Source organism: Quercus lobata, chromosome 4, assembly GCF_001633185.2.
Source record: "Quercus lobata isolate SW786 chromosome 4, ValleyOak3.0 Primary Assembly, whole genome shotgun sequence".
NCBI classification, from domain to species: domain Eukaryota; kingdom Viridiplantae; phylum Streptophyta; class Magnoliopsida; order Fagales; family Fagaceae; genus Quercus; species Quercus lobata.
The window spans coordinates 49,920,880-49,946,333 of NC_044907.1; the positions used below are offsets into that span (position 1 = coordinate 49,920,880).

Below are 25,454 nucleotides of genomic sequence, written 5' to 3' on the forward strand. Positions count from 1 at the left end.
CTAGCTTTAGCAAAATTTGAACAACCACCACATGGCATGCTATGTTGTGTATGGGTGATGACGGAGTACGGTGTGTGTGAATCATGGAATAAACTTTGTGTTGTACCAATTAAAACTCATACTTGTTTCATTGGTTTCACCAAGTATGGATCACTCTTAATCCAAAAGAAGTCCCAAGAGTTTTGCAGCTTGGAAGATAAGTATGTTTTAATTGACCCCAAAACTCTATATGAGAAGGAGACTAGTATTCAAGCTATACATCCTTTAGTTATTGCTACTTACATGGAGAACCTTGCTTTACTTGATGGTGCAAATGTGATATCTTACTGAGAAGTCATTAATGTTATGAATGAATTGAAACCATTGTTATGCTTTTAATTGTAGTAGTCGTGTTAGTATTGTTAAAAGCATAATTTTTGTTATGGATTTATATTATCCTTTTATGGCATTTGATATTTCCATTTGACATTTATATTATCATTTTTCTGCTAAAATATAAACAACAAATTGAGTAAATGATAGAAGAGATTGAAAGATAATAGTTCATCAAAAAAGATTGAAAGATAATAAAAAGAAGCTCTAAAACCGTGGATATTGAAAAAGGAGCAGCCAATTACTTATTTAGTGCGTGTATTAAAATTCCTGGGTCATCTTCTTAATTCCTCAGTTCAAGCTAAATGGTCTTTATTGGCTTTTGCAGTACATCTAATTATAATGTTAATTACAAGAAGCTTATATTTATGATAGATAAATTGTTTGAATATATTTGATCTTGTGATATCCCCCTATTTTTGTCTTCTACGAGGCATATTTAAATATGTAATGCTATTATGACTCAAATCACATGTGTATTGTCAGCTTATGTGAATCAACAACCGCGTTCAGCTACTTAAAATTGTTTCTATTGGTACTTTTGTGCTTTTTTTATCTTGAAGAAACATGCTATAGTTTATAGTACTATGGAATGTGTATATAGAACCTTTTGAGTGGTTGAAGAGGAAGAATTTAAGACATACATATCTTTTAGGCTTTTAGGTTCATTGAATTTTCTCCTGGGCATTCATATGATTTTATTCACCCAATTTCTTTATGAGCATATTTGGTTGATGATGCATTTATTTCCCATTTTAATTGTATGTTGATCTAAGAATAATTTTGTACAATATTTGACTTCTTGTATGGACATGAAATATCTGCTACTAATTTACGAATCTCAATCTTAGCTAGAAAACCAACTACAATTAAAATTCAACTAGTAAGTTGCTCGTGCAGTGCACGAATAATGTTATAATGTTTTATGTAAAATTTTTTTTGGAGAATGTTGTACATATATTATAGTATATTTGTTACAAAATTTTGTTAGTAATGAGTTCATCATAAGAAGCAAAAATTATAAATTGCACACATATATTCATTACAATTATTCTATTCAAGTAATGAGCAATAAAAAACAACAACTTTGGAGTAATATTGTATAACAAAAGTTGATAAAAGCATATTAATTCATTCCATATTATTGATCATTATTATGTGATGTAATAAAGAGCTTCATTACGAAATCTTTTTTTTTTTTTTTTTGTTTCTTCAATACTTTGTTATTGCGGTATGGAAACGCTTGTAAAGCTTGTTGAGGGGTATGTTATCATCATTCGTTTCTTCATCTTCAATGTCTGAAGTTTGGTTTGTCCCTATTTGTTCAATTTTTAAGCTTTCATCACTCATTTCCTTTTGTTGCATCATTTGTGTTAATTACTAATGAATTGACATTGGAAGATTCTTGATTGGATATCAAAAATCTTATCAATTGTGTAATTTTTAAAACCATCCTTTAAATTGAATTCATTCAAATGAAGTAGGAAAATGCATTTTTTTTCCTAAATTTTCTTCAAATCATGTGGGATTCTTTCTCCAATATTAATTTGCATATAAGGAATTTAATATATGTTATGATCAATAGTTTTGCAATAATTTAATAATTTAAATAAGTTGTATCTTAGTTTATTTTTCAACAAGATCTCTTGTAGATTTCTTTAGGATTTTCTCAGCATTTTGATCAAATATTACAAAATTTGTTTTGTTAGTTGTATAAAAAACTTCAATTTGAATCCTGTATTTGATGTAGTTTGCAATTGTATATATAAGAGTTATAGTGAGATGAATATTTTATATATATTTGGAGAGTATGTAATTAATGTGAGTGCCTCTAACCTTGGGGTAGGGAAATTTGTTTTTGTTTCATCAAAATGATCCTGATTGTGGTTTGACATTCCTTCCACAAAGCACGCATGAAATGTAATACCAACCCATCATTGTATCAATGTTGCTTATTACTACAAAACTCTAGCAGTTCACATCATGCAATGAACTTTGAAATTAATATGTATTATTTTTTTTATGTAAATAATATGATATATTATTATTATTATTATTTTATATAAATGATGAGTACAATTTGAAATGATTAACAAACCTATTTCGTAGGATCCTATTCAATGAATTACTGTCTTCATATTCTTTAAAGATAAATCCTCCAATGAAAATTGTTTTGTCTGTATTTTTGGAATTTCTCGTATAAGATCATGATTTTTACCATTCCTATCATTTAATTTTTTTTTAAAGAAAATATTATGTAAAAGACATTTTTTAAGATAATATGTGCTATTTATTAGACTTTTTGTTATTTTAAATTTTAGAAATATGCACTCGTCAATTATTTCAGCAACCTTAGGAATATCAAGATTTATATATATTTTTGTTGCATTGGTTGATGACAAAGAGAATTTGCCTGCGTAAATTGCATAGAACATTATTAATAGACAAAAGCGTATTGAATTGAAATTGAGAAAAAAAATGAAGACATGATTTCATGAGAATGAAATTTTCTAGAAGTATTATGTTTACGTGCGGGAGGAGGAAGAGAGTTTGTAAGTGGCTAAGAGGCTTTGATTTACACGTGGGAAGGGTTAGACTTGTGTCATAATATATAAGGTAATAATTGGGGTTGGGTTTCATAAGATTTGGTCTATTTTTAAAAGCTAGTCCATTTTGTAGAGAATAACATTTGGCCTAATTGTCAAGAGCAGCCCATATTTTATATAACAGTAAAAATTAATTACTATGATCTATTAGGTAACAATAAAAAAAATTAAAAAAAAAAAAACTTAATAAAAGGAGGTAAAATGGCTAAATGCAAAATTAGGGCGTCACATGACAAGACGTCATACATTCCCGCATGAGGTCTTTAAATTTGAATAAAAAAATGTATATATACATTTTGAGATATTAAAAATTAGTTTAGTAACTTCACTACACATTTGTAGCCTTCTCAAGGTAAGTGTTGTTTTTATTTTTTTTAAATCATGAAACCAAAAATAAATGCAAAAGAGTAACAAGACCATGAAAATCAACTAATTTGTGTTGTGTTCACGGATTGCATACCATGAAATGAAAGTATGTCCAACTCTTTTGCTGCCTTCCACTCATCGATAGTGCGACATTAAAATATAATGTGAGCAAGTGCATATGCATGTATCTTATAAATGATTTAAAACCATGGTAAAAAAAAAAAAAAAAAAAAAAAAAAAAAAAAAAAAAAAAAGAAATCACCCGTAGAGATTTCAACAGCTTGATGGTGGTGGGAGGCCAATATGAAAGAGATGGTGGCCACTCAGAGATTTCAACAGCTTGATGGTGGTGGGAGGCCAATATGAAAAAGGTGGTGGCCCCTCAGATTCCCCTTTCTATCTCTTACAAATACTTTGTCAAACTCAGGTATTTTATTTTGGTAATAGTGAAACAGTGCATTTCATTTAATAGTTCACAAAATTTTCATGTTTCTCTATCTCTCCCCAGTGCCTTATCTAGTTAGTTATTACTATTAGTCCTTAATTTTTTTTTCTTTTGTTTTTAATACTAAAATGGTGGGTATACTAAAAGACATGAAGAAGAAAGAAATGTGTGGTATAATGTTAGACAATCAATGGGAGATTAATGAGATAACGGTAAAATATAATTTAATGTAAACTTTTGGGTAACAATAAAAAATATTTAATGAAAAGAGGTAAAAAAATTTTAAATGCAAAATTAGAGCGTCACATGGCAAGACTTCATGCACTCCTGCATGAGGTCTCTACTTATATATATATATATATATATATATATATATATATATATCGATTTGATTATCATCAAAATTTTCAAAAATATAAAAGGAATAAGAAAAAAATTTAGTCCAAACTATGATTGTCAAAATTTGCTTCCAACCAAAAACTATAAGATTAGAGTGACATTACTTCAAACCCAACTTGTCTACTGATCAAAATATGTAATATGTCATCAAATATCTAATATTCTTCTAACTAAAAAGTAAAAAATTAATTAGTGTTTCCAATTAACAATGTTAGAAATACTGAATGAATAGTATTATATTTCCCAAGTAATAAAATATACATGAGTGCCTTTATATAGGAAGCAAAGTGTGTAGTACAAGTATGTGAGCTATACAAGTAAACAAAGTGGGCCTAAAGCCCACAACTTATTACTCGTTAACAACTCCCCTCAAACTCAAGGTGGGTGTGAGACCAACTTGAGGTTGTCAACCAAAGCACGAAGGCGTCCCTTAGGATGTGACTTAATGAAGATATCTGAAAGTTGATCTTTAAAGGAGATTGAGAATAACTTGAGAGCACCATGGACAAGATGATAACGGATAAAATGATAGTCAATCTCGATGTGTTTAGTCCGTTCATGGAAGACATCATTGTGAGCAATACGAATGACACTCTATTTGTCATAATAAATAGGAGTAGTAGAGGATATGGACACACCTAAGTTCTTAAAAAGCCATTGTACCCAAAGGAGCTCAGATGTGGTATCAGCAATGGCACGATATTCTGCTTCAGTACTGGAGTGGGCCACAAGGGTTTGTTTCTTACTTCGCCAAGAAATCAGAGAAGAACCAAGAAGAAAACAATAGCCAATGGTGGACCTACGATCGGTGGGATCTCTTGCCCAATTAGCATCAAAGAATGCACGGAGAATAATAGGAGATTGAGTAGAGTAGAAAAGGCCATGGAAGATAGTACCCTTCAGGTATCAAAGAATGCGTAGAACAATAGCATACTGAGTCGATCGTGGAGCAGACATATACTGGCTCACCTGGTAAATAGCATAGGAAATGTCTGGATGAGTGATAGTGAGATAAACTAGGTTGGCAACCAAGCGTCTATAAAGAGAGGGATTGAACAATGGTTTTCACCCCTGAGGGAGCCAGATGCGCTTTAAGTTCAACTAGAGTGAGGTCATCACTAGTTATGATCATATCATCCACATATAGGATAAGCATAATAATGCCTTTGTCAGTGCGACGAAGAAATAAGAGAGAATCATAATGACTGGCAATGTAACCCAAGCAAGAGATGGTAGAGCTAAACTTGACAAACCAAGCTTGTGGAGCTTGTTTAAGACCATAAAATGCATGTCGAAGGTGACAAATCTTGTTCGGTTCAATAGAGAGACTAGGAGGGGGTTGCATATAAATTTCTTCACTTAAATTCTCATTAAGGAAGGCATTTTTGACATCCATCTAAAAAAGGTCCCATTTACTGGCAGCGGCAACAACTAAGAGGGCACGAACAGATGAGATTCGAGAAAACGGAGCAAATGTCATTTCATAATCAATCCCATACTCTTATGTAAATTTTTTTGCAACAAGACGAGCTTTATATCGCTCAATGGACCCATCGGAGTAAGTCTTGATCTTGTAGAACCACTTACAATTAATCATAGATTTTCCAGGGGGGAGAGTCACCAAATCCCAAGTATGGTTTTTAGATAATGCATTAAGTTCCTCTTTCATTGCAATCTGCCATAAAGGATTAGTGGAGGTAGGGTTGTAAACGAGCTGAGCTTTGTCGAGTAGTGAATGTTCAAACTCAGCTCAATAGCAAAAGTAGAATGTTCAAGCTTGGCTTGAGCTTGATACGAACCTACAAATAATGTTTAGGCTTGAGCTTGTTATAAAGTATAAAAGTTTGAGCTCGGCTTGGCTTGGCTTGATTCATTAGTCAAGCCAAGCTCGAGCTTAATATCAAGCCCAAACAAGTATATTATCAAGTCTATATCAAGTTTATTATCTAACCTATTTGGTTTAGATGAGTGGTCTCAACTTATAATTAATTAAAGTTTTAGAAGGATATGAGTTTACTTGTCAAGCTCATATCAATTTTATTACCAAACTCATAAATAAGCTTAGGATTAACTTGTTTTATTACTTTTGTATTGAGCATTGGTGTTCACAAGCTTGTTCATGAACAATATTTTTTACTCGGGCTTGGCTTGTTTATTAAACAAGCCTAAAACTAAAGCTTAACCTTGACTTGTTTATAAACAAACACATATGAACGAGTTTTTTATCAAGTTAAGCCCGACCTGTTTATGAACAGCTTGGTTCATTTACAGCCCTAAATGGAGGTCTCATGATAGGTGTGAGGCTCGTGCAGTGTAGCAAGGGCAGTGTAACAATGATAGTCAAGTAAATGTGCAGGAATGGATCTTACCTGAGTTGAGTGATAAGGTAGAATGTCTTGTGTAAGATATTCAGACGGAGCAGGAGCAGGGGACCCAAGCTTAGGGTTAGGCGGCTCGTCTCCGACCTACTCATCTTTCACCTGTTCATTAAAGGGTGATCTAGGGGATGCGTAAAAAATATTTGGTGGTTGGACAGAGAAGTCTATATAAGGATTAGGAGCAACTATAGAGTGAATATGTGGCTCATCTGAAAAAAGATCTTAGATAGATGAGGTAGATAGGGAGGCACGGAAGTGAGAAAAATCGACAAAGGAGGATGTTTCCAAAAGACAACATTGTGGGAGATACGAAGACGATGAGAGACAGGATCATAACATCGATACCCCTTTTGAGTTTCGCCATAGCCAAGAAAATAACAAAGTTTAGACCGAGGCTCAAGTTTGTTATGCTTATGCGGTTGAAGAAGAACGAAACATGCAAAACGAAACAAGCAGAACTGAAGAAGCAAAGGTGGTGATAGTCTGGAGGTGACCCAAAAAGGTGCTCATATGGAGTAAGATTTTGGATGATAGGACTGAGAATGCGATTAATAGCATGAGCTGCATAAAGAGCGGTTTTCCCCTAAAAAGAAGCAGGAACTTTGGCAAAGAGAAGGAGAGCACGAACAGTGTCAAGAATATGACGAAGTTTTCGTTCAACTCTACCATTTTGCTAAGAGGTACCTGGACAAGCTAGTTAATGAATAATGTCATAGGAATGTAAAAATAGCTTGGAAAATATATTGAGTATTTTCAAGAGCATTATCAAATCGAAAAATTTTGATTCGTTTGGAAAATTGAATTTCAACAATTTTTGTAAAATTAGAATATACTTGCAATAATTCAGAACAATGTTTCATGTGAAAAATCCAGCTATAGCGGGAATAATCATCAACAAAGACAACAAAATATCGAGATCCACTAATACTAGAGACAGAGAAAGGCCTCCAGACATCATAATGAATTAGGTCAATGATATCAGTGGACATTAATTCACTAATATTGAAAGGCAAAGCTGGTTGATTTCCTCACTGACATGAAATACAATCAAAATTTTTGTGGACATTGAACCTAACAAACCTCTATCAGCCAAGTGTTGTACCCGAGAGGAGGATGCGTGACCAAGTCAGGCGTGCTAAAGTGCAAGGGAAGGAATTGAAGAAACTGCAGCACTGTAGCAGCAGCAAAAATATGAGCAACATGTGGAAGACGGAGGTTGTCCACGGGAAACATACGCCCAACTCTGGGACCGGTCCCAAGCTACTGTCCCGTCCTCAGATCTTGCACAATACATTGAGAATAATCAAAGGTAATACGATAACCCAACCCAGTTAATTGTCCCACAGAAAATAAATTGTAAGAAAAGTTAAGAACATTAAAGACCACAGGAATTGAGAGGTTGAAGGTTGAGATAGAACCTATATTATGACCAAACATTGTGGATCCATTAGCTGTGCGAATATTAAGAGGGTGTGGTGCAAGTTCAAGTTGAGAAAATAAGGATAACTGGGATGTCATGTGGTTGCAACAAGCAGAATCCATAAGCTAAGAGGAAGGAGGCATACCAGATGAGACTGAGAGAGAAGAGTAATAAGATGCATTATCAACCATATGAATGGTATTAACGATGATGTTTTGAAGGTCAATTGTGGAAATGGTGATAGTGGATCCATAAGACTTGGACTTTGCGGAGACGGGAGCCATTGGTTGGATACTTTCAGTGTTAGCAACAGTAGCAACAGAAATGGAAACAGCTGATTTGTTGCGTTGATAGCAAATCTCAATATTATGGCCAATACGTTTGCAAAAATTGCAAAAATGTTTGTTGGATTGTTAGTGATGATTGTTGTAATAAAAAGAAGACCTATTCTTATTCCTTATTTAGAAGCAAAATATGCAAAAATAGACTGCAAAAATGAAATCTAGGCAAAAAACTGGGTAAGGAACACTTGGACAGCAAAAAGTCAACTTTGGAAAAAAGTCAATGGTCAAAGTCAACTAGCGGAGCAATGACATCAGCAAGATGACGTAGATGATGACATAAGTAGAGACTATCGTTGACGTGGCAGCTAACGTAAGCAAGGGCTAACGTGGTGACTGATGTAAGTAGGATGATGTCACAGATGACGTCAGTAGGTTTCTGGAGGTGCGCGGGTGCGTGAGGTGCGTGGAGCGTAAGCAAAATCGTTTGACGGCGCGTGGAGCATGTGTGGTGCGTGTCTTCGATGCAGGTTACTTTGGGCGATGCGTGAGATGCCTGATGACGCCGATTCTTCTTCGATGATGTAGATCGGAAGAAGGCGATTCTGATGGTATCGACGACGAGAGGATCATGGAAAAATTTTATGGCAGCAACTAGAATGGCAGTGGTCTTCAGTGTGAGACAACGACGGTGACGATGATTCTAATGGTGACGTCGACGATAGAGGCAGCGGAGAACATTGAGAAGACAGGATTGCAGATTGCACACCAAAAAATTCAGAGTAGTGGCTTTGATACTATGTTAGAATTACTGAATGAATAGTATTGTATTTACCAAGTAATAAAATATACATGAGTGCCTTTATATAGGAGACAGAGTGTGTAGTATAAGTATGCGTGCTATATAAGTAAACAAGGTGGGCCTAAAGCTCATAGCCTATTACACGTTAACAAACAATTAATATATATATATATATATATATATATATATATAGACACACACAAAACAATTGTCAACATAAACATTTATATTTGTAACTAAAAAGTCTGTCAAAACTCCCTCGTGATCTTGATAATAATGGGGTTTGTAGTGTACTATGTTTTGGGGCTTTGGTTGACTTCAGCAACAATCAAGAAACATGAAAGCCAGTAGACAAACACTCTGTATGCTCATAAGCTTTGAATACTTCTCCCTATAATCAGGGCTTGCCTCAATTATATCTTTTAGGCATCTATCTTGGTATAGCTCCGAATTTTCCAAGTCAGACCTAATCGCAACGCCTGTCTAGACTCGTAGCAGTCAAGTAGCTGAGACTCGATGATCATGAACCAATCCTCATAGTCATTGAAAGCATAGTCAACATCCTCTGGTAATGGTGGACCGTGAATGAGCTCTATGAGCTCCTTTTATACCTTCTTTGAAAATGGTTGCAGTCTCATGCAATGCAACCATAAGCAACTCATCTCTACTCTTGGCTGATATAGCTGGTTCAAGCCCATTGAAGAATTCATGACACTCTATAGGGAAGTCTGAGTTTGCATCACAATGGTATTTCACAAAAGCAAAGGGAGCAGCAGGTGTTTTGAACTTCATTGTTGTTGTTGTCACAAACCACCAATTCTGGAATGCATACATCAGAAAAGCAAGAATAACAACCATAGCTATGAAGTGGGGCATGGTTATGGAGCCATGATATGTAGCCAACCATGAGGAAGGAATGGAGGAATTAAGTTATAAGGGTTACTAAGAGTTTGTTATGAGAGAGAGAGAGAGAGAGAGGTCAAACTCTGGTGTAATGTACATAAAAGAAGGTTTATAAAAAAGAACGATGATATGTTTACCAAAAAATCTAGTTTAAAAAAAAAAAAGCATAATTTTTGTCGCAACTCTCCATGTAATTGGCTATGATTAGTAGAGAAAAAAATGGTTGGTTCATATAAAAATAAAAAATAATCAATTACATTTAGTCATGTAAAAGAGTTGTTAGAGTTGTTTGTTTGTTTATGGTGGTAAAAGAACTTTTTGTTTAGATATGGGCAGGCTTACATTGAATTTTTGTAGGGCTTATTTAGGCCTTTTTGAACTACACGTGGGCATGTTAGTGGCATCTTCATGGGTTGGCTATGGGGGTTTTCTTTGTTGGGATTATGAATAAGGCAAAAATTTGTCAAGCCAATTACAATATGCCATGTCAAAATTTAGTCATAAATTCTAAATTTATGTGTCATTAAATTAATTAAACAAATGATGACATGTATCATCCAAATTAACATCACATTGGTATATTAAAATTTGCCACATATCATTTGGCTCGCAAGATAAAAATAAATTTCATATTCAAAATTGATGGATAATTATCTTAATTGAAATAAATAAATAAAATAATGATAAATTTCCTACTGATTGATAATTATCTTTATTAAAATAAATAAAATAGAGATAATTATTTATCTTTGTTGATTATTATCTTTATCAAAATATGATCTTTATCAAAATAGATAAATAGAAATAATTATCTCTAATTAAAATTTGGGCCAATCAGAGTCTACTATATATCTTCAATCATATTAATTCAAAGTGGAGCTTATCCTCTGAAATCACTATAAATAGAGGACATCTCCAATCATTTTCTGGACCCAAGTTTTCAAGAAGCCAAAGTTTTGAAGAACTAGGAGAACATTTGAAGGACTTGAAGAACTTGAAGAGCAACAAATCTCTAACAAGCTCAAAGAAAAAGATTTGTTGTGAAGACCGTTCAATCCATCTTCTAACCAAAGCCAAGAGGATTTCTTATCAGGTCAAGTTCAAAGAAGATAGAATTAGAGGAGTATTCTTTTGTAAAAAAATCTAAATAGAGATTGTACATGCTACTTGATTAATACAAAAATATATTTGTGGAACACTTTTCAAATTGTTTGATTTTTAATTTTTAATTTTTTTGATACAAGATAGAATTTCTACTCTAACCTAATCTAAGTGTATATATATGTGAAGCTCCCTCCTAAAGACCTGAATCTCGGCCCTTACCCCCCACACCCCACAAGCATTTATACTTGTGGAGTGACTATCACATCAAGGGTGCGAGGTGATTGTGATTTTCAAACTTTGAGAAATTTTGTGTTTACACCTAGTACTATATATTTAATATTTTGTCATAATTATTCTATGCGGTAGTTTGTGATTGACCATCTTTCACTATTACATGGACCTATTATTTTTTTTATGCTAATTGCAGTCTATCATGTAGGACAGTTTTGATAAAGTGTGTGTGAAATGTTGTGTTACTAGAATTATTATTTGAGCAATGTTAGAGAAACTTTTGTCACAATTCGCCACGTGGCGAGTTGTGAGTGATAGAGGTGTGGACCTACCATTTGACCTCCACCATTCATAGCTCTCCACATGGTAAGTTGTGGCAAAAATTGTGGGATTTTTTGTTGTGTCCCTCGCATTTTCCTTACTATTTAGCAAACTGCACATGTTGCACACTGGCTGTGGGCTTTGTTTCATGGTTTATGTGTTATTTTGAAGACCCATATTGGACCAATTTTAAGGCTTTAATTTACATGGGTGACGGGCCAATTTGAATGAAAACTTGGTCCTTTTAATTAGTAAAATAGGTGGGCCTTGGGATAATTTGGCGGGCCCAAGTTAACAATTTTAGGTGTTCATTCTCACTGGCAGTGGGCTTTAGGCTGACTTTATGGGTCTTAGGCTTGCTAATTTGTTGCCCAAAATTGTGAGAGAGAGAGAGAGAGAGAGAGAGAGAAATTTAATCTGTGGATGTTTTTATTGGAAATATTATGAGATGTTAATTAGTAGCTACAAAAGCTTAGAATTTGTTAACTAGCTAAAACGAAAATGATTATTTTTCGCTTCCCATTTTGCAAGAAAGCTACACCTCATGCTAGCTAGCCTCTTTTCTTTTTTTAATTATTTAATTATTTATTTTTTAAGAATAATTGAATATTTTGTAAGTTCTTGTTAGCTTAATTAGTAAAATTTCTTATTCTTGAATAAGAGATCTAAGATTCGACTATCGCGTACAACAAAAATCAATTTGTATTTTAGTTTGACAATAAAAAACAATCATCAAAAAAATAATTGATTTTTTTTAAAGGCGATCATAGGTAATTTTTGAAACCAAAATTTAAACTCATATATAATACATTAGGACAATTTACTCCTAGTAGTTTGATCCTATCACAATTTAGTCTATAAAATTTTAATTATTATACTTTGATCCTCATAGATTGAATTAAAATGAAAATGTTTAAGATTCTATTCAAATGAATTTAATTTTCTTTTTGTATACAAAATTTCAATTATACAATTTATCCCATTTTGGTTTGGTTTTATCACAATTTAACCTCATTAACTTTGAATTACAATGAAATTCCTAAGTTTATTTATTTTTTTGTCCAAACCTTAAGGGATCAAAATATAACAATTTGAAGTTTGTGTATTAAATTGTCATACCCCCACTCAAAAAAAAAAAAAAAAAAAATTGTCAAACAAAAATCAAACGGATAAATAGTAAATTTATCTCATATATATTGGCTTATGTATAATATTATTAAAATAAAATTTAAAATTTTGAGGGCCATGGTTCCATTTCTGCCTTTATATACTGTGAATGTGAAGCTTCCTCTTTTATATTTTATATTTTATATTTTATCCATTTGATTTGAGTTCCTTGTCTTGAACCAATTCCAATGGCGATGACTCCTTATCTCCACTTCACAACATTCCCATCACTCTCTTCTCCTCTTCTCTTCTCCAAACCCCATCACCCTCCTTTCTCTCAACCACCATACCTCTCCACTCCTCAATTCAACCGTTACACTTTTCTGTCCGTTTCTTCCCGCCAGAACCAAAAACCTTTTGCTGTGAATTTCAGCTCTCAGATTGTATGTGCTGAATCTTCTTCCTCCTCTAATACTAGAGAGCCCATGCTTCCTCCTTATAACGTTCTGATCACTGGTTCCACCAAAGGTCAGCTTTTTTTGAAGTTTATGACTGTGTCTTTTTTTCTTTTTTTTTAAATGGCTTTTTTGTGGTTCTGCTTTGTTAATTTGGTCCTGATCTTTGAGTTTTGATCTAGGTTTCTTGAATTTTTTTCTGGGTTTTATTTATTTTGGTTGTTTTGTTGGTAATTTATGCGTAATTTGCCTTTTATGTTTATGGGGTTTGACAATTTGGTGTAAATGTTATATCAGTTGTGTTGTGTCAGTGCACTGATATGGGATTTATTTTGGTTGCTGAGAGGCTGAAGGAAGAGAATCAAAAGAGATGTTTAAATTTTTACTTTTACTTGAAGGAAATTATGTAAAATCATATTCATGAAGTCATTGAAGTGGGCATAATATTTAATCATCTCCTGGAAGAAAATATATGGTATGAATAGTGATAAGAGTATATTGTAATATCTCTTAATCAAATGGCTAAGGAATGAAAATCAATTTGCACAAGTATTATCGATGTTGAGAATGAGGACAAGATAGCAAGTTCCATGATCGGTTGAAATTGCAAGGTGTGGAGTTAGTTATGTAACAATTGTACCAGAGGCCATAAGCTCATATTTTGTGTTTAAGTAACTGCTTAGGGAGGAGTCTATAAAATGAGAGTTACTGTAGGTTTTGATAAAATTCCTTCAGGAAAGAGGTTCAGGTTTTGGTAGTAATTTTCCTGTTAAGCCTATTATAATTTTGTGAATTGTGGTTCACAACACAGTTGCTTTGTTTTTGGGTTTTTATCTTTTATGTAGTTTTCATTGAAGTGAATACCAATGTGTTTGTGTGTGTCTATCAAATGTTTAGTTACAAAATTAGACAACACAATAGAAATGGTCATATGTTTTTTCTGAAAAGCTCATGCATTTGAAGGTTAAGATTCCTGAAATTGTGTCGCTACAATAGCATATTATTATGGGAAAAGTTAACGGTGCCCTAAGGGCATTGGTTTAGGAAATATTTTTAGCAAATTTTTATGGGAAAAGAAAAAAACAATTGATTTTTTTAATAGTTTTTTATATTTCCCGTAAAAGTGGTATCAAAATTTTTCCAAAATGGTTCATTAACAAATGCCCTAAGGGTATCCGTTAACCGAACCCTATTATTATTAGTAAAGGATGCAACTTAATTAGAGCATTGTAAAATAAACTCTTTAGTTTAATAATTAATTGTAAGCATGTCATACCCAGTGTAATAGGCTTTGTTTGTGTTTTACGTTTGAGAAATTCTCCAGGTGTTGGTTAATTTAAAACAAATGTCAAAATCTGTTGTTGGATAAATTTGAAAAATAATTTCTCAATTTATGGATTCTATTATTTCCCCTTCATCCTATCAAAAAAGAATAAAAGAAAAAAAAACCCCCTCCATATGTCATTAATTTTTAGGTTTTTAACTTGCTTTTTAATTTTTATTTTTTATTTTTTATTTATAAATTCAGGAATTGGTTATGCACTGGCTAAAGAGTTTCTACAAACAGGTGACAATGTCATTATTTGCTCAAGATCAGGTAAGGACTTAAAACTGCATGCCTATCTTAGATAGTCTTCCTGACATATAATAAGTTGCCTTCATGGTCAAAATTATTTGGTCAAGTATGATGTTCTCATGCAATCAATTTATTTATTTATTTTACTGTTCAATGTAGTCCTCATCTGGCAGAGATCAAAACTTTACATATAGAGTAACTTTTGGAGTACCGCTAAATTTACTGGTCTTTTAGGGTATGAAGGCATATATGAGACATGAAATGAGGCACAGAAAGCTCACTTCTTATTTAATATTCAAGAGCAGTTTTTGTGAATTATTTTAAGAGACACCAAAGCAGTTTATTTCTTCTGTAAATTTTGAACTCATAAGAAGCTCATGTGTATGAAAATTCATTTTATTTTGGATAATTTAATGAAAAATTAATCTTCCATGAGGAAGGTTGACCTATGTATTGATTCATAATAATACACACATGCAGAGAAGGTGTTATGCTACATGGATGCTATATTTTGAATGATTCAAAATGAATTGCTGGTAGCAATAGCAATACATGTTAAGAAATTAACAAACATGTTCATTTAATTTCATTGCTAATAACTCTGTAACTTTTAATAATTTTGGATATATTCCTATTATTTCAGAGCTTTGGGAATAATGCATTAATTATTTAATATCTTTAGATAATTCGGATTTGATTTGTAAATGCAGAAGAATCAGGTTCAATTTTGTTCAATGTGAAAATTTCCACATATATTTAAGAATTTTGGGAATTATTATTTTTTGATAAGTAACGTAAGAAATTTTATTAGAAAAAAAACCAACCAAGTATACTGGAAATGTACTATAGTGGCAAAAATCAAGATCCCAGATTACGACGATCAATAAGATCGGAGAGAGAAAAACAGGAATAAAATGGCAAAACTAAACTCCAATCAAGGAGAGTACGGAAATAGAAAGATTTAATGTCAAGAATAGACTGTTCACAATCTTCAAAGCATCTAGAATTTTGGAAATTATTTGAGAGTTTTGTTTCTGTTCTTCCAACACTAGAACTTTATACATTTCTTGATAAACCCATTCAAATAGTGGAAACAACCTCTGGTGCTTCATGAATGAGAGGTTTGTGTATTTCCGGTTGTTGAATGGGAGGAAATGTCCAGTTGTCCTATTTCATTATGCTACAACAACAACAACAAAGTCTTAGTCCCAAAATTTGGGGTTAGCTATGGATCCTTGACAGATTAGATTGGGTTGGCCATATGAACTGTATCTCTCAATTCTATCCTATCTAAAGTCATGCTTTGCTCCCGTAATTGATTTTATTTATTTATTTTTATTACTTCTACTAATGTTATTTTTGACCTTTCTCTACTTTTTTTTCATTCTCTCAACTTGGATTGACTTGCTCTTTCTTACCGGTTCATTACTTGCTCTCCTTTGAACATAACCAAATCATCAAAACGACTTTCCCTCATCTTTTTATCAATAGGGGCTACCCCTATCTTTAAGCAGATTTCCTCATTTCGAATCCTATCTTTCCTTGTATTCTGTCTTATTTCATTATACTTTCTTTAATCCTTTTTGCATTAGATCTTCATTTGAATGGCATGTTTTACTTCCCCTGGTGAATTAGGTACCATTTAATGATATCAAATGGAGAATGTTTGACTTAATATGTTATTTTGAGATTGCAATTTAAATCTCATATGAAAGGTGTCTACAGTTGCTTGACTGTTTCTTTTGACAGCTGAACGGGTTGAATCTGCTGTTAAAAGTCTGCGAGAAGAATTTGGGGAGCAGCATGTGTGGGTACCTCCTTAGTGACTTTTAAAAAAGAAATATTTTCTCCTGTTTCAGCTGCCTCTGTTGTTATTTTCCCTTAATGTTTTATTTCTGACTTAAATCTGTTTATGCTTTGTGTTGCTGGTTCTGATTCACTCCCTCTATTACAGGGTACTAAATGTGATGTTAGAGAAGGACAGGACGTGAAGGATTTAGTTGGATTTGCACAAAGAAATCTGAAATACATTGATATATGGGTATTAATGTTAGATCTTTTATCTTTGTTACCCTACTTGCTTAATGTAAATTTTATTTATTTCTTCTCCAAGCTGGATAAAAACATGGTTTTATTGTTCATGTTGATTGAAAATTTAATCTTGATGTTAAAAGTTATTTTTCTGGATATCTATGGGTTCTACTAAGGAATGGATTTTAAGCTATCTTATTACTGTATAATGACTGATGCTGCTATCTATGGGTATAAGGTTACTTTATGATTTGTTAGACGACATCAAAATAGTCAGGAGAGTATTTTCAATAGTTAGAGAAGCTTAATCTCTTGAATAATCATAAACTACAGAAAGGTGATTATTCAACAGCAATTTGTCAAGAAAATAAATCTTCAGCTTGTGGTCCACCTTATGTGCTCCATTTTTTCATGTTATGGAGTGGGATTGGCTTCTTTCCTGTAGGGGATCCCACAGTTGCATGCTTAATTAGGTCCTTTTGTCAGCGTTTCAATTTTGTTTGGGTCTTTAAACTCAGTTGTTGTTGTTGGTTTTTTATTTTTTTATTGTTATTTTTTTAAAGCTTTGGTTGGGTCTGGAAATAAGAGGGGGTGTTAATTTTTTTAGTTTATCCCACACAACCTTTGATTGGGGTTGTGCTAGGTTATGGGCTTATTTACTTGTTAGGTCTCTACACTTATTAGTTTAAGCTTTTGGGTTGGATTCTTTAACATTTTCAGTGTTTTCCATTTTAAATCAATGCTAAGATTCAGAATTTAATTAAAAAACCTTTCAGTGTCAATGAGTTCAGATCAGAACTGTTCTCTCTCTCTCTCTCTCCTTGTCTTTTCTTTTTGTTTTTTTGTTTTTTTTTTTTTTTTTTTTTAATTTTAAAATTTAAGCTCTGTTATTATTGCTTTCGAATTTTTGGTGTTCTAATGAGCAGCAGATCTAGTTCTGCCATTACAATCTTACTCTATGTTGAGAATGATGCAGATTAATAATGCAGGATCAAATGCTTACAGCTATAAGCCACTGGCAGAAGCTTCAGATGACGATCTTATGTGAGATTTCATACAGTTTTCTGTTCCCTGATATTTTCCATCTTCTAGGTTGTTTATATTATGGGCTCTTTCCATGCAGTGAAGTTGTAACTACAAACACCCTTGGTTTGATGATATGTTGCCGAGAGGTAGATTTTTCTTCTTTTTCCTTTCGTAAGTGGCTTGTTTGAGGCCTAATGTCACATGTGGATGTTGAATTGTTCTTCAGGCAATAAAGATGATGTTAAAGCAGCCTAGAGGGGGTCATATTTTCAACATTGATGGGGCGGGTTCAGATGGAAGACCAACCCCTAGGTACCTTATTTTAATTTACTCCAGCATTATACTCTTGAACCAGCTTAAAATTTTCGGTTCCTAGTTTCTTCATCATGCTGCTTCTTATCTTTTAGCTACTATGGGGTACTGGCCTGAATACAGATATATTGGTAAAGTAATGCACATGAGAAGTTAGTTCCTACTTATATAATATGGTTCTTTTTTTGGGTGGGTGGTTGGGGAGGGGGGGGTGGGGGGGGTGTGAGATCTCTCTTGATGCAATCTACTAGGAATACTGATATAAGAACAGACTGAAAAGTGTTTCTCAATGAATATCTATTATTTATTTTCTTTCCTTGAACTGTTAGAATAGTTTACAAATTGAAAAACACAAAGCCAGCAGTGATATAATGCAATTTACTTATCTTGTTTACTTGATATAATACACATGCCACCTCTGGCAATGGTGCCCCCCTTTCCCCTTTCTTGCTGATGTTAGTTACCACAACCACCTAAGCCACTATAATTGCATTACTGGTGCTTTCAATTGAAATGACTCTATGTTGAATCATTGGATCATAATATATACAATGACAGAAATGGTTCACCTATTGATGTGGGTTTTGTTCTGGCTTATATGAAGAATGCTTCAATCATATCTTGTGGGATAAAACCATCTCTCTTCATCTTGTGATTTTTTTTTCTTGCTATTGCAATTGTATATCACATTTTTAACAATCAACAAGAAGCTGTATTGTGTTCCCTGATATCTTATGTAAATGCCAGTTACATAAATAGATTCTATATTTAGTCAACTTTTTTTTCTTTCTAAAATTGAACAACCTGGTGATGGTTCTTTCTTTGTTTTGTTTATTTTGCATAGATTTGCTGCATATGGAGCCACAAAACGAAGTGTGGTGCATTTAACAAAGTCATTGCAGGTATGAGGTCAGCTTGTTTTTGCAAAGTCACAGGGAGGAGGGAGGGAGGGATATTAGGCAATTTAAAATTTTTCCTATGCTTTCTTTTAATCTCCGTTTTATAGGAGATTTCATAAATTCTTTTTTACAACTTATATTTTATAAATTGGATGCCTCCATGTGTCTACTTCACTATATTGTCACCCAGTCATTTTCCTGGTTAGGCTCTCAATCTCAGAGACCGGGATTGAGACTTATTTGTCACCTAAACATGAGAAGGAAAGCTTGGAGCCTCTGGTTGGTCTTCACCCCTTTAACAGCATATCTCAGAATGTTCTGATAGTCATACTAGAAACGTCTAGGCTACAAGTTACTCTTGGCAAGTGAAGACATTTGTGCTGCAAATAGAAAAAATGTTTATAGAAGGATAAATTCAATTTACCCCTGGAGAAACACTTGGCTGGGTGGAAATGATTGTAATACTGTTGCGGGAAAAAAGGGAGAAATGCCTAGCTGGATGGAAACGACTCTATCTCTCTATGGCTAGTCGAATTCTGCTAATCAGGAGCACATTCACATATCAAGGAGGCATTAGTGGCATATCATTTGACTTTTTCTAGGGATACCTATCATTGGGATATCAATTTTATTGGAACAGTATAGGATTGGAGCTGGAGTCTGTTGTATCATTTATGGATATAATTTATTCAAATCAGGTAAGATGGAGTGGCATGGATAAGCATTGTTGGAATCCTTCCTGAAGGAATGGTTTTGAAGTGAAATCCTATACAAATTGTTACACTCTTTAGCCTGTTCTTCAAAAGTTTATGGAAGCCTAAAGTCTCAACCAAGGTGGCCTTTTTTCTTTGGACAGCAGCTTTTGGGAAATCCCAAGTGTTAATAACCTTAGGGAGCGGCAATTAGTTTTATAGACTAGTGTTGTATATGTAAGTTGGCTGGGGAACTACAGATCACGTACTTCTTCATTGCCTGGTTGCTCTAGAGTTATGAAGTATGGTGTATACTTTGTTTGGGGTTCACTAAATAATGCTGAAGGGTGTTTCGGAGCTTTTAGCAAGTTGGCAAGGTAGGGTTAGTAGATGTGGTAACATTGTAATTTGGACTGCAATCCCTCATTATCTCATGTGGTGCAAAGTGCAATTGGTGTGAGTGGAATGCTAGAAATTTTGAAGGATGTGAAAAATCCATTCCAGACCTAAAGCTTTTATTCCTCTAATCTCTATTGGTGCAACCTTTGTATACTTGCTGTGTAGAGGGGTTACAGCCCTTTGCATATATTCAATTGAATATTGACTTGTATACCAAAAAAAAGAACTTTTATATCAAGTGTATTTATGTAAGTCTTAACTCATATTGTATTTGTACACAAAAAAGTGTTAGGAGGCAGCATAAAGTCGATTTCCAATCTCCCTCTTCTCTTTTCTTCTGTTATCTTCATTCCTATTTCTCCATCTGTTCAGAAACCTGAAGATCAATTTGAGTATATTTCTGAACACATACACTAAATTGTATGAAAATCTAAATTGTTTTCTAATTATTTGTAGTTTGAATCTTGTTCTTTTCAGGCAGAATTGCAGATGCAAGATGTTAAAAACGTGGTAGTCCATAATTTGTCGGTATGTTATACTATGCTTATATTGTAACTTATCTTTAATTTCTATATGCTGAACATGGTTAGTCAAAGAATACCTGTCAGAAGTAGTTTATAATTCTGAAAGTTTAGTCTAAAGAAAGTTAACTTGCCTATTTGATTAGTTCATTTCAATTAAATTTCATGTTTGTGTGTGCCATTAGAATGCCATAGATACACATCTTGTCTGATGTTACAAAATTTGGTGTTTTATTTATTTATTTATATATTATTATTATTATTATTATTATTATTATTATTTTAGATAGCAACAGCAACAACAAAGCCCTAGTCCCGAAATTTGGGTCAGCTATGGACCCTCGACAGATTAGATGTTATTTGACACTTTCCATTAGTGTAATTGGTTGGATATTATTTTGTTGGGATATCCTTCTTTTCAGGCAATCATTTTAAAATAGTTTTCCACATTTTAAATCCAGATATGATATTATCTTGACTATTCTTAATACTTGTTGATAGGATCAATAATTTATTTGTGTCATTGCCTAAGGAAGTGCTAGTCACATTTGTGCTATACCTCAAAAGGATTATCGACCTAGTACATGGCCAATTTAAGACTCAACACATACTAGCAGAACACAAATTCATATAAATCAAATTGCCAATCTATTTGGGATATCACAGTCTCTCATTTAAATACCTAATGTCCTTGTCAAAGCCTATATTCCATTGCAGTGCCCCTGAGTGAAATGGGCTTACTAGGTTTGCTTTGATACCATTATGGGAGTGTGGTGTTGTCCCATATCAACAGTGTCAAAAAGGTTGAGAAATTGATAACTCTTGGGCACTTCTTCCCCAACTGGGCTAACCTTTTGGACTTGAAGGAGTCAATATTTTACAAACGGTACAAACAATGGCCTGTGTTAGTAGGGCCCCACATGTTGTGACCCATGCGTGTGATGGTGCACTTGTGCAGAGCAAGGTGGAGTTCCATATTGACTAGTGACACAGAGGTTGAGAAGTTGATTACTATGGGCATCCCTTCCCTATTGGGCTAGCCTTTTGGATTTGAAGGACCAGGTTGTTACATTTTGACCCATGATAGTAAAATCAGGTGCAATGAATGATGCATTAATTGGAAGTTTGCTTCTCACTGCTAGCCTTGGACTTTCTGCAGCTGATAGGTGATGCCTAAAGGGATGAAGCACTGGCATTGTTGTGATACTTTTCTCATGAATGAGAGAAATATGGGAAAACACTGATGGTTCAAAATAGAATATTAGTGTCCAAATATAATTGTTTTATTGCTATATCTTCTGGCAGGTTTGGACTGGATTGGTGGATTGAAATTTGATCTTGTTTGTTTTCGGTCTCAAAGTTGTAGATATAATAGTAGGAATAACATGTAGTTTTTATTTTATTTTTCACATTTTTTTTGTGAGCTACAATTTGAAAATGATAAGACATAAAAGTTGCATTCATTTGGGTAGAAATCACTTGTCCACACCCATAAACAGTTAATTCCCTTGATATTATTTTTGGCATTCATCACTAAGTCTTTTTTCCATCACCTGGAGACTTTATTTATTTATGTCCTTTGCATATGCTTTGATTAATGTGTAATATTTATTTACCTTTTTTTCCCAGTTTTACCCACCCTTAGTAAGTTAGTATCTTCATGACTTAGTGCAGCACTAATAAAACTGCCAGCTTTTGGTTCCAGGGTACCAAGACAATGTCATCTAATGTCCTTCGTCCAAAAACATGTCAAATTATTTTTTCTTAGTCCTTCTTCTTTTCTTTGGGTGTTTTATTTTTTGATAAGTTATTTTTTCTTTGGGTGTACAGCCAGGAATGGTCACCACTGATCTTCTTATGTCTGGCGCCACCACAAAGCAGGTTGAATAAGCATCATATATATTCAAAAAAACAAAATGAAGAATAAGTGTCATATATCTTGTCTTTATCTCACTTCTGTATATTTTTTATCCCAAAAATGAACAATTTCCTTTATTGCAGGCCAAGTTTTTCATTAATGTTTTGGCAGAACCAGCTGAAGTGGTAAGCTTCATCTATGTACCCCTGTTATGAGAATTATAGATTATAATGTATTTTATGATCATTAACAATCCATTTCTTGTCAATGATTATGTTTCTGTGATTGATAAAATATTTATTTCAATTACACAGTCAAATTAATGGTGTAGACTAGATTTCATGCAGAATTTATTTATTCACAAGACATTAAAAGAAGAAAACATTTTACGTTAAATACCATGCAACATTCACAGAACACGTACTAGTTTATAACTTCTGCATATGCACATGTACAATTAAGAACAATAACAATTTTATATAACGTTTCGGACTAATAAATAAGAGATTGTACATATTGATACTTAATACTATTAGATGGAAACATAATAAATTTAAATGGAGTCTTTTTATATTTTTTAAGTTTAGAAGCACGATAATAAATTTAAATGGAGTCTTTTTATATTTTTTAAGTTTAGAAGCACGAATTTGCATATGAATATAATTGACTCAAAATTAGAATATAATTGAAAGGGTACTTGGCATGAAATTTGAGTGCTAAATACACTTGATATCAAATTATAGAGCAATTAGAGGGGCACTAGGTATAAAATTGGGGTGGAATTAAAATGTAACTATTTGATGCCTTGCGCAATGTGTGGCTATGTTCCTGAGAATATTTCAATAACATTCGTTTGTGAAATCTTGCTCTCTTAAAACTGTTTGTATCATGGATAATTACTGTGTCATTAGACTTTTTATTCTCTACTACTTGCACTGTCAAATTTCATTTAGGACTTTATCTATATAGAGCACATCTTCTTGTATATCAGCATACATATCCTTTGGTGTGCAAGCCTTCCAGCCTCCATTTTCTAATTGCACCCCCCCCCCCCCCCCTTTTCTCAAATACTCTACTTTCTTTTCTAATTGGCTTGGCATTTACACAATATTTTGGGATATTTTCTTTTTTCTTCCTTTTTTTTTTGGTATAAAGGATATATATATATACACACACACACAGAGAGAGAGAGAGAGAGAGAGAGAGAGAGAGAGAGAGTTGGGTTCCATTTATAGTTGATGTAACTTGAAGCAATGTTACACCACTTCATATTTTGTTATTGGAGGAGAATTTTGGCAAATCTACTATTGATTATCTTTTCATCTTATACCCTATATGCTTACAAATTCTTAGGATGATTAGAGATCAATAATTGTGTCATCTATCAAAGTTTTTAATTATAGTTTTGAAATTGTAAAAGTAAACATAAAAGATGAGTTTTTAGATCAAATAATAAATAGCATCTAGTTGGCTTGAAATTGAGCCTGCACGTTAATAATATAGAGAACATGAAATCCATCTATGAGATTTTCAAGTTTTAATCTCATAAAAAGTTAGTGTAATGTTACTTTGAGTTACATCATATCATGCTAAGTGGTTTCTATTTTTTTTTTTTATGGGAATAAAATTATTTATTGTCGAATACAAATAAATAATTAAAATTAAATGAATCATTAAAATCTTTGCTTAGGTGGAAGGCTAAACTTAGGTGGAAGGTTAAATGGATACAATTATTTAAAGCTTTGCTTAGGTGGAAGGCTAAAGAATGACACAAGGTGGTAATTAGAGAAGAAGATGAGATGGAAGACTAAATGAAAAAGATCTCTAAGAACCACATAGTAGCAACTCGTGCTCTCACACATGAGGTTTTTGCTTTTATATATATATATATATATATATATATATATTTGAATTCTTAACTGAGCTTCCACTGTAATATATTATATATGATAAGGAGTTGCAATACCTAATGACATGTATTCAAATGTATGTAGATCATTTGCATGTTTGTTTCCTTCTTCTTTTCCATTTATTTGTTTTTGTTTTTGTTTTTCTCCTTTATTTTCTTAATCCTTAGATGCCGTTTGGGATTTCACAGGTTGCTAAATACCTTGTTCCAAACATTAGATCAGTCCCTGCCAATGGATCAATGAAGCCCACATACATTCGTTTTCTCACTGGGATAAAAGCCTACTCACAGATATTCTCAGTTAAGGAGATTTTGTTTTTTCAAAATATTTTTTTGAATGGAGATATAAACACCAATCCCTTTTCTTTTCTTTCCTGTTTTACAATGTATTCAAAGTTGCATAATACTTGTATGAAAATTTGGTATCACTAATTGTATTCTTCTCTTTGCTTTGTTATACAGAGATTTGCTTTTGGTGCTAGAAGAAACAAATATATGCTTGAAGATTGAAGATGTTCAAAGGTGGAATTCAATTGTTTATTCTTATGAAACCTGACTGAACTTTTTGTTGTTATATTTCATGATCATTTCCAATTTTGGTATTCTTCACAATCAAGCTATCAATTCAAGTAGATCATGTTTGTTTGTTAAACTTTATGGCTATATTTTGCAGGTGGTTAGATGATCTACAATACGTTCCTATCTGAATGTAAATTTTATTTAATACAAGCAAGGAATAGAAATTGAATGAGATTATTTTATTATTATTAATTTTGAAGTGCATTGGGTTTTCCAGAATCTTGCTCAAGACTGAGGGTTCATAAGTTTGTACTAACTAGTTGATGTCCATACAAGATTTCAAATGTAATCCAAAATTATTCTTAGATTGAAATACAAGGAATATGGATGCATTATCAACCAAATTTTCTCATGAATAAATTGGGTCAATGAAATCCCATCAATGCCGAGGAGAAAATCCAATAAACCTGAAACTCTAATAGATATGCATGCCTAATATTCTTCCTCTTCAACCAAACTAAA

General features: G+C 33.1%; 1 protein-coding gene across 3 annotated transcripts; it reads left to right on the top strand.

Annotated features, from left to right (window-relative positions):
• Nucleotides 1–12,945: 12,945 nt before the first annotated feature.
• LOC115986759 (chlorophyll(ide) b reductase NOL, chloroplastic) lies at nt 12,946–25,211 on the top strand. Of its 3 annotated transcripts, XM_031110028.1 has the most exons (14): nt 12,946–13,263; nt 14,719–14,787; nt 16,516–16,577; nt 16,721–16,807; nt 17,774–17,841; nt 17,921–17,969; nt 18,050–18,135; nt 18,980–19,037; nt 20,603–20,653; nt 22,477–22,527; nt 22,648–22,689; nt 24,603–24,713; nt 24,876–24,935; nt 25,087–25,211. In XM_031110028.1, exons 1-13 carry the CDS (start codon nt 12,984–12,986, stop codon nt 24,921–24,923), a joined length of 1,062 nt encoding a protein of 353 aa, XP_030965888.1. In that variant the 5' UTR covers nt 12,946–12,983; the 3' UTR covers nt 24,924–24,935; nt 25,087–25,211. The 3 variants fall into 3 exon arrangements, with proteins under 3 accessions (XP_030965888.1, XP_030965887.1, XP_030965890.1); XM_031110027.1 differs by lacking the exon at nt 25,087–25,211 and having other exon boundaries at nt 24,876–25,065; XM_031110030.1 differs by lacking the exons at nt 22,477–22,527; nt 25,087–25,211 and having other exon boundaries at nt 24,876–25,065.
• Nucleotides 25,212–25,454: the final 243 nt, after the last annotated feature.

Bases quoted from the DNA above. Each gene is read 5' to 3' on its own strand.
- LOC115986759 (XM_031110028.1), top strand. From the start codon at position 12,984: ATGGCGATGACTCCTTATCTCCACTTCACAACATTCCCATCACTCTCT. The intron at 22,528-22,647 runs GTTGAATAAGCA...CCTTTATTGCAG, and splicing joins CTGGCGCCACCACAAAGCAG to GCCAAGTTTTTCATTAATGT. The intron at 22,690-24,602 runs GTAAGCTTCATC...GGGATTTCACAG, and splicing joins TGGCAGAACCAGCTGAAGTG to GTTGCTAAATACCTTGTTCC.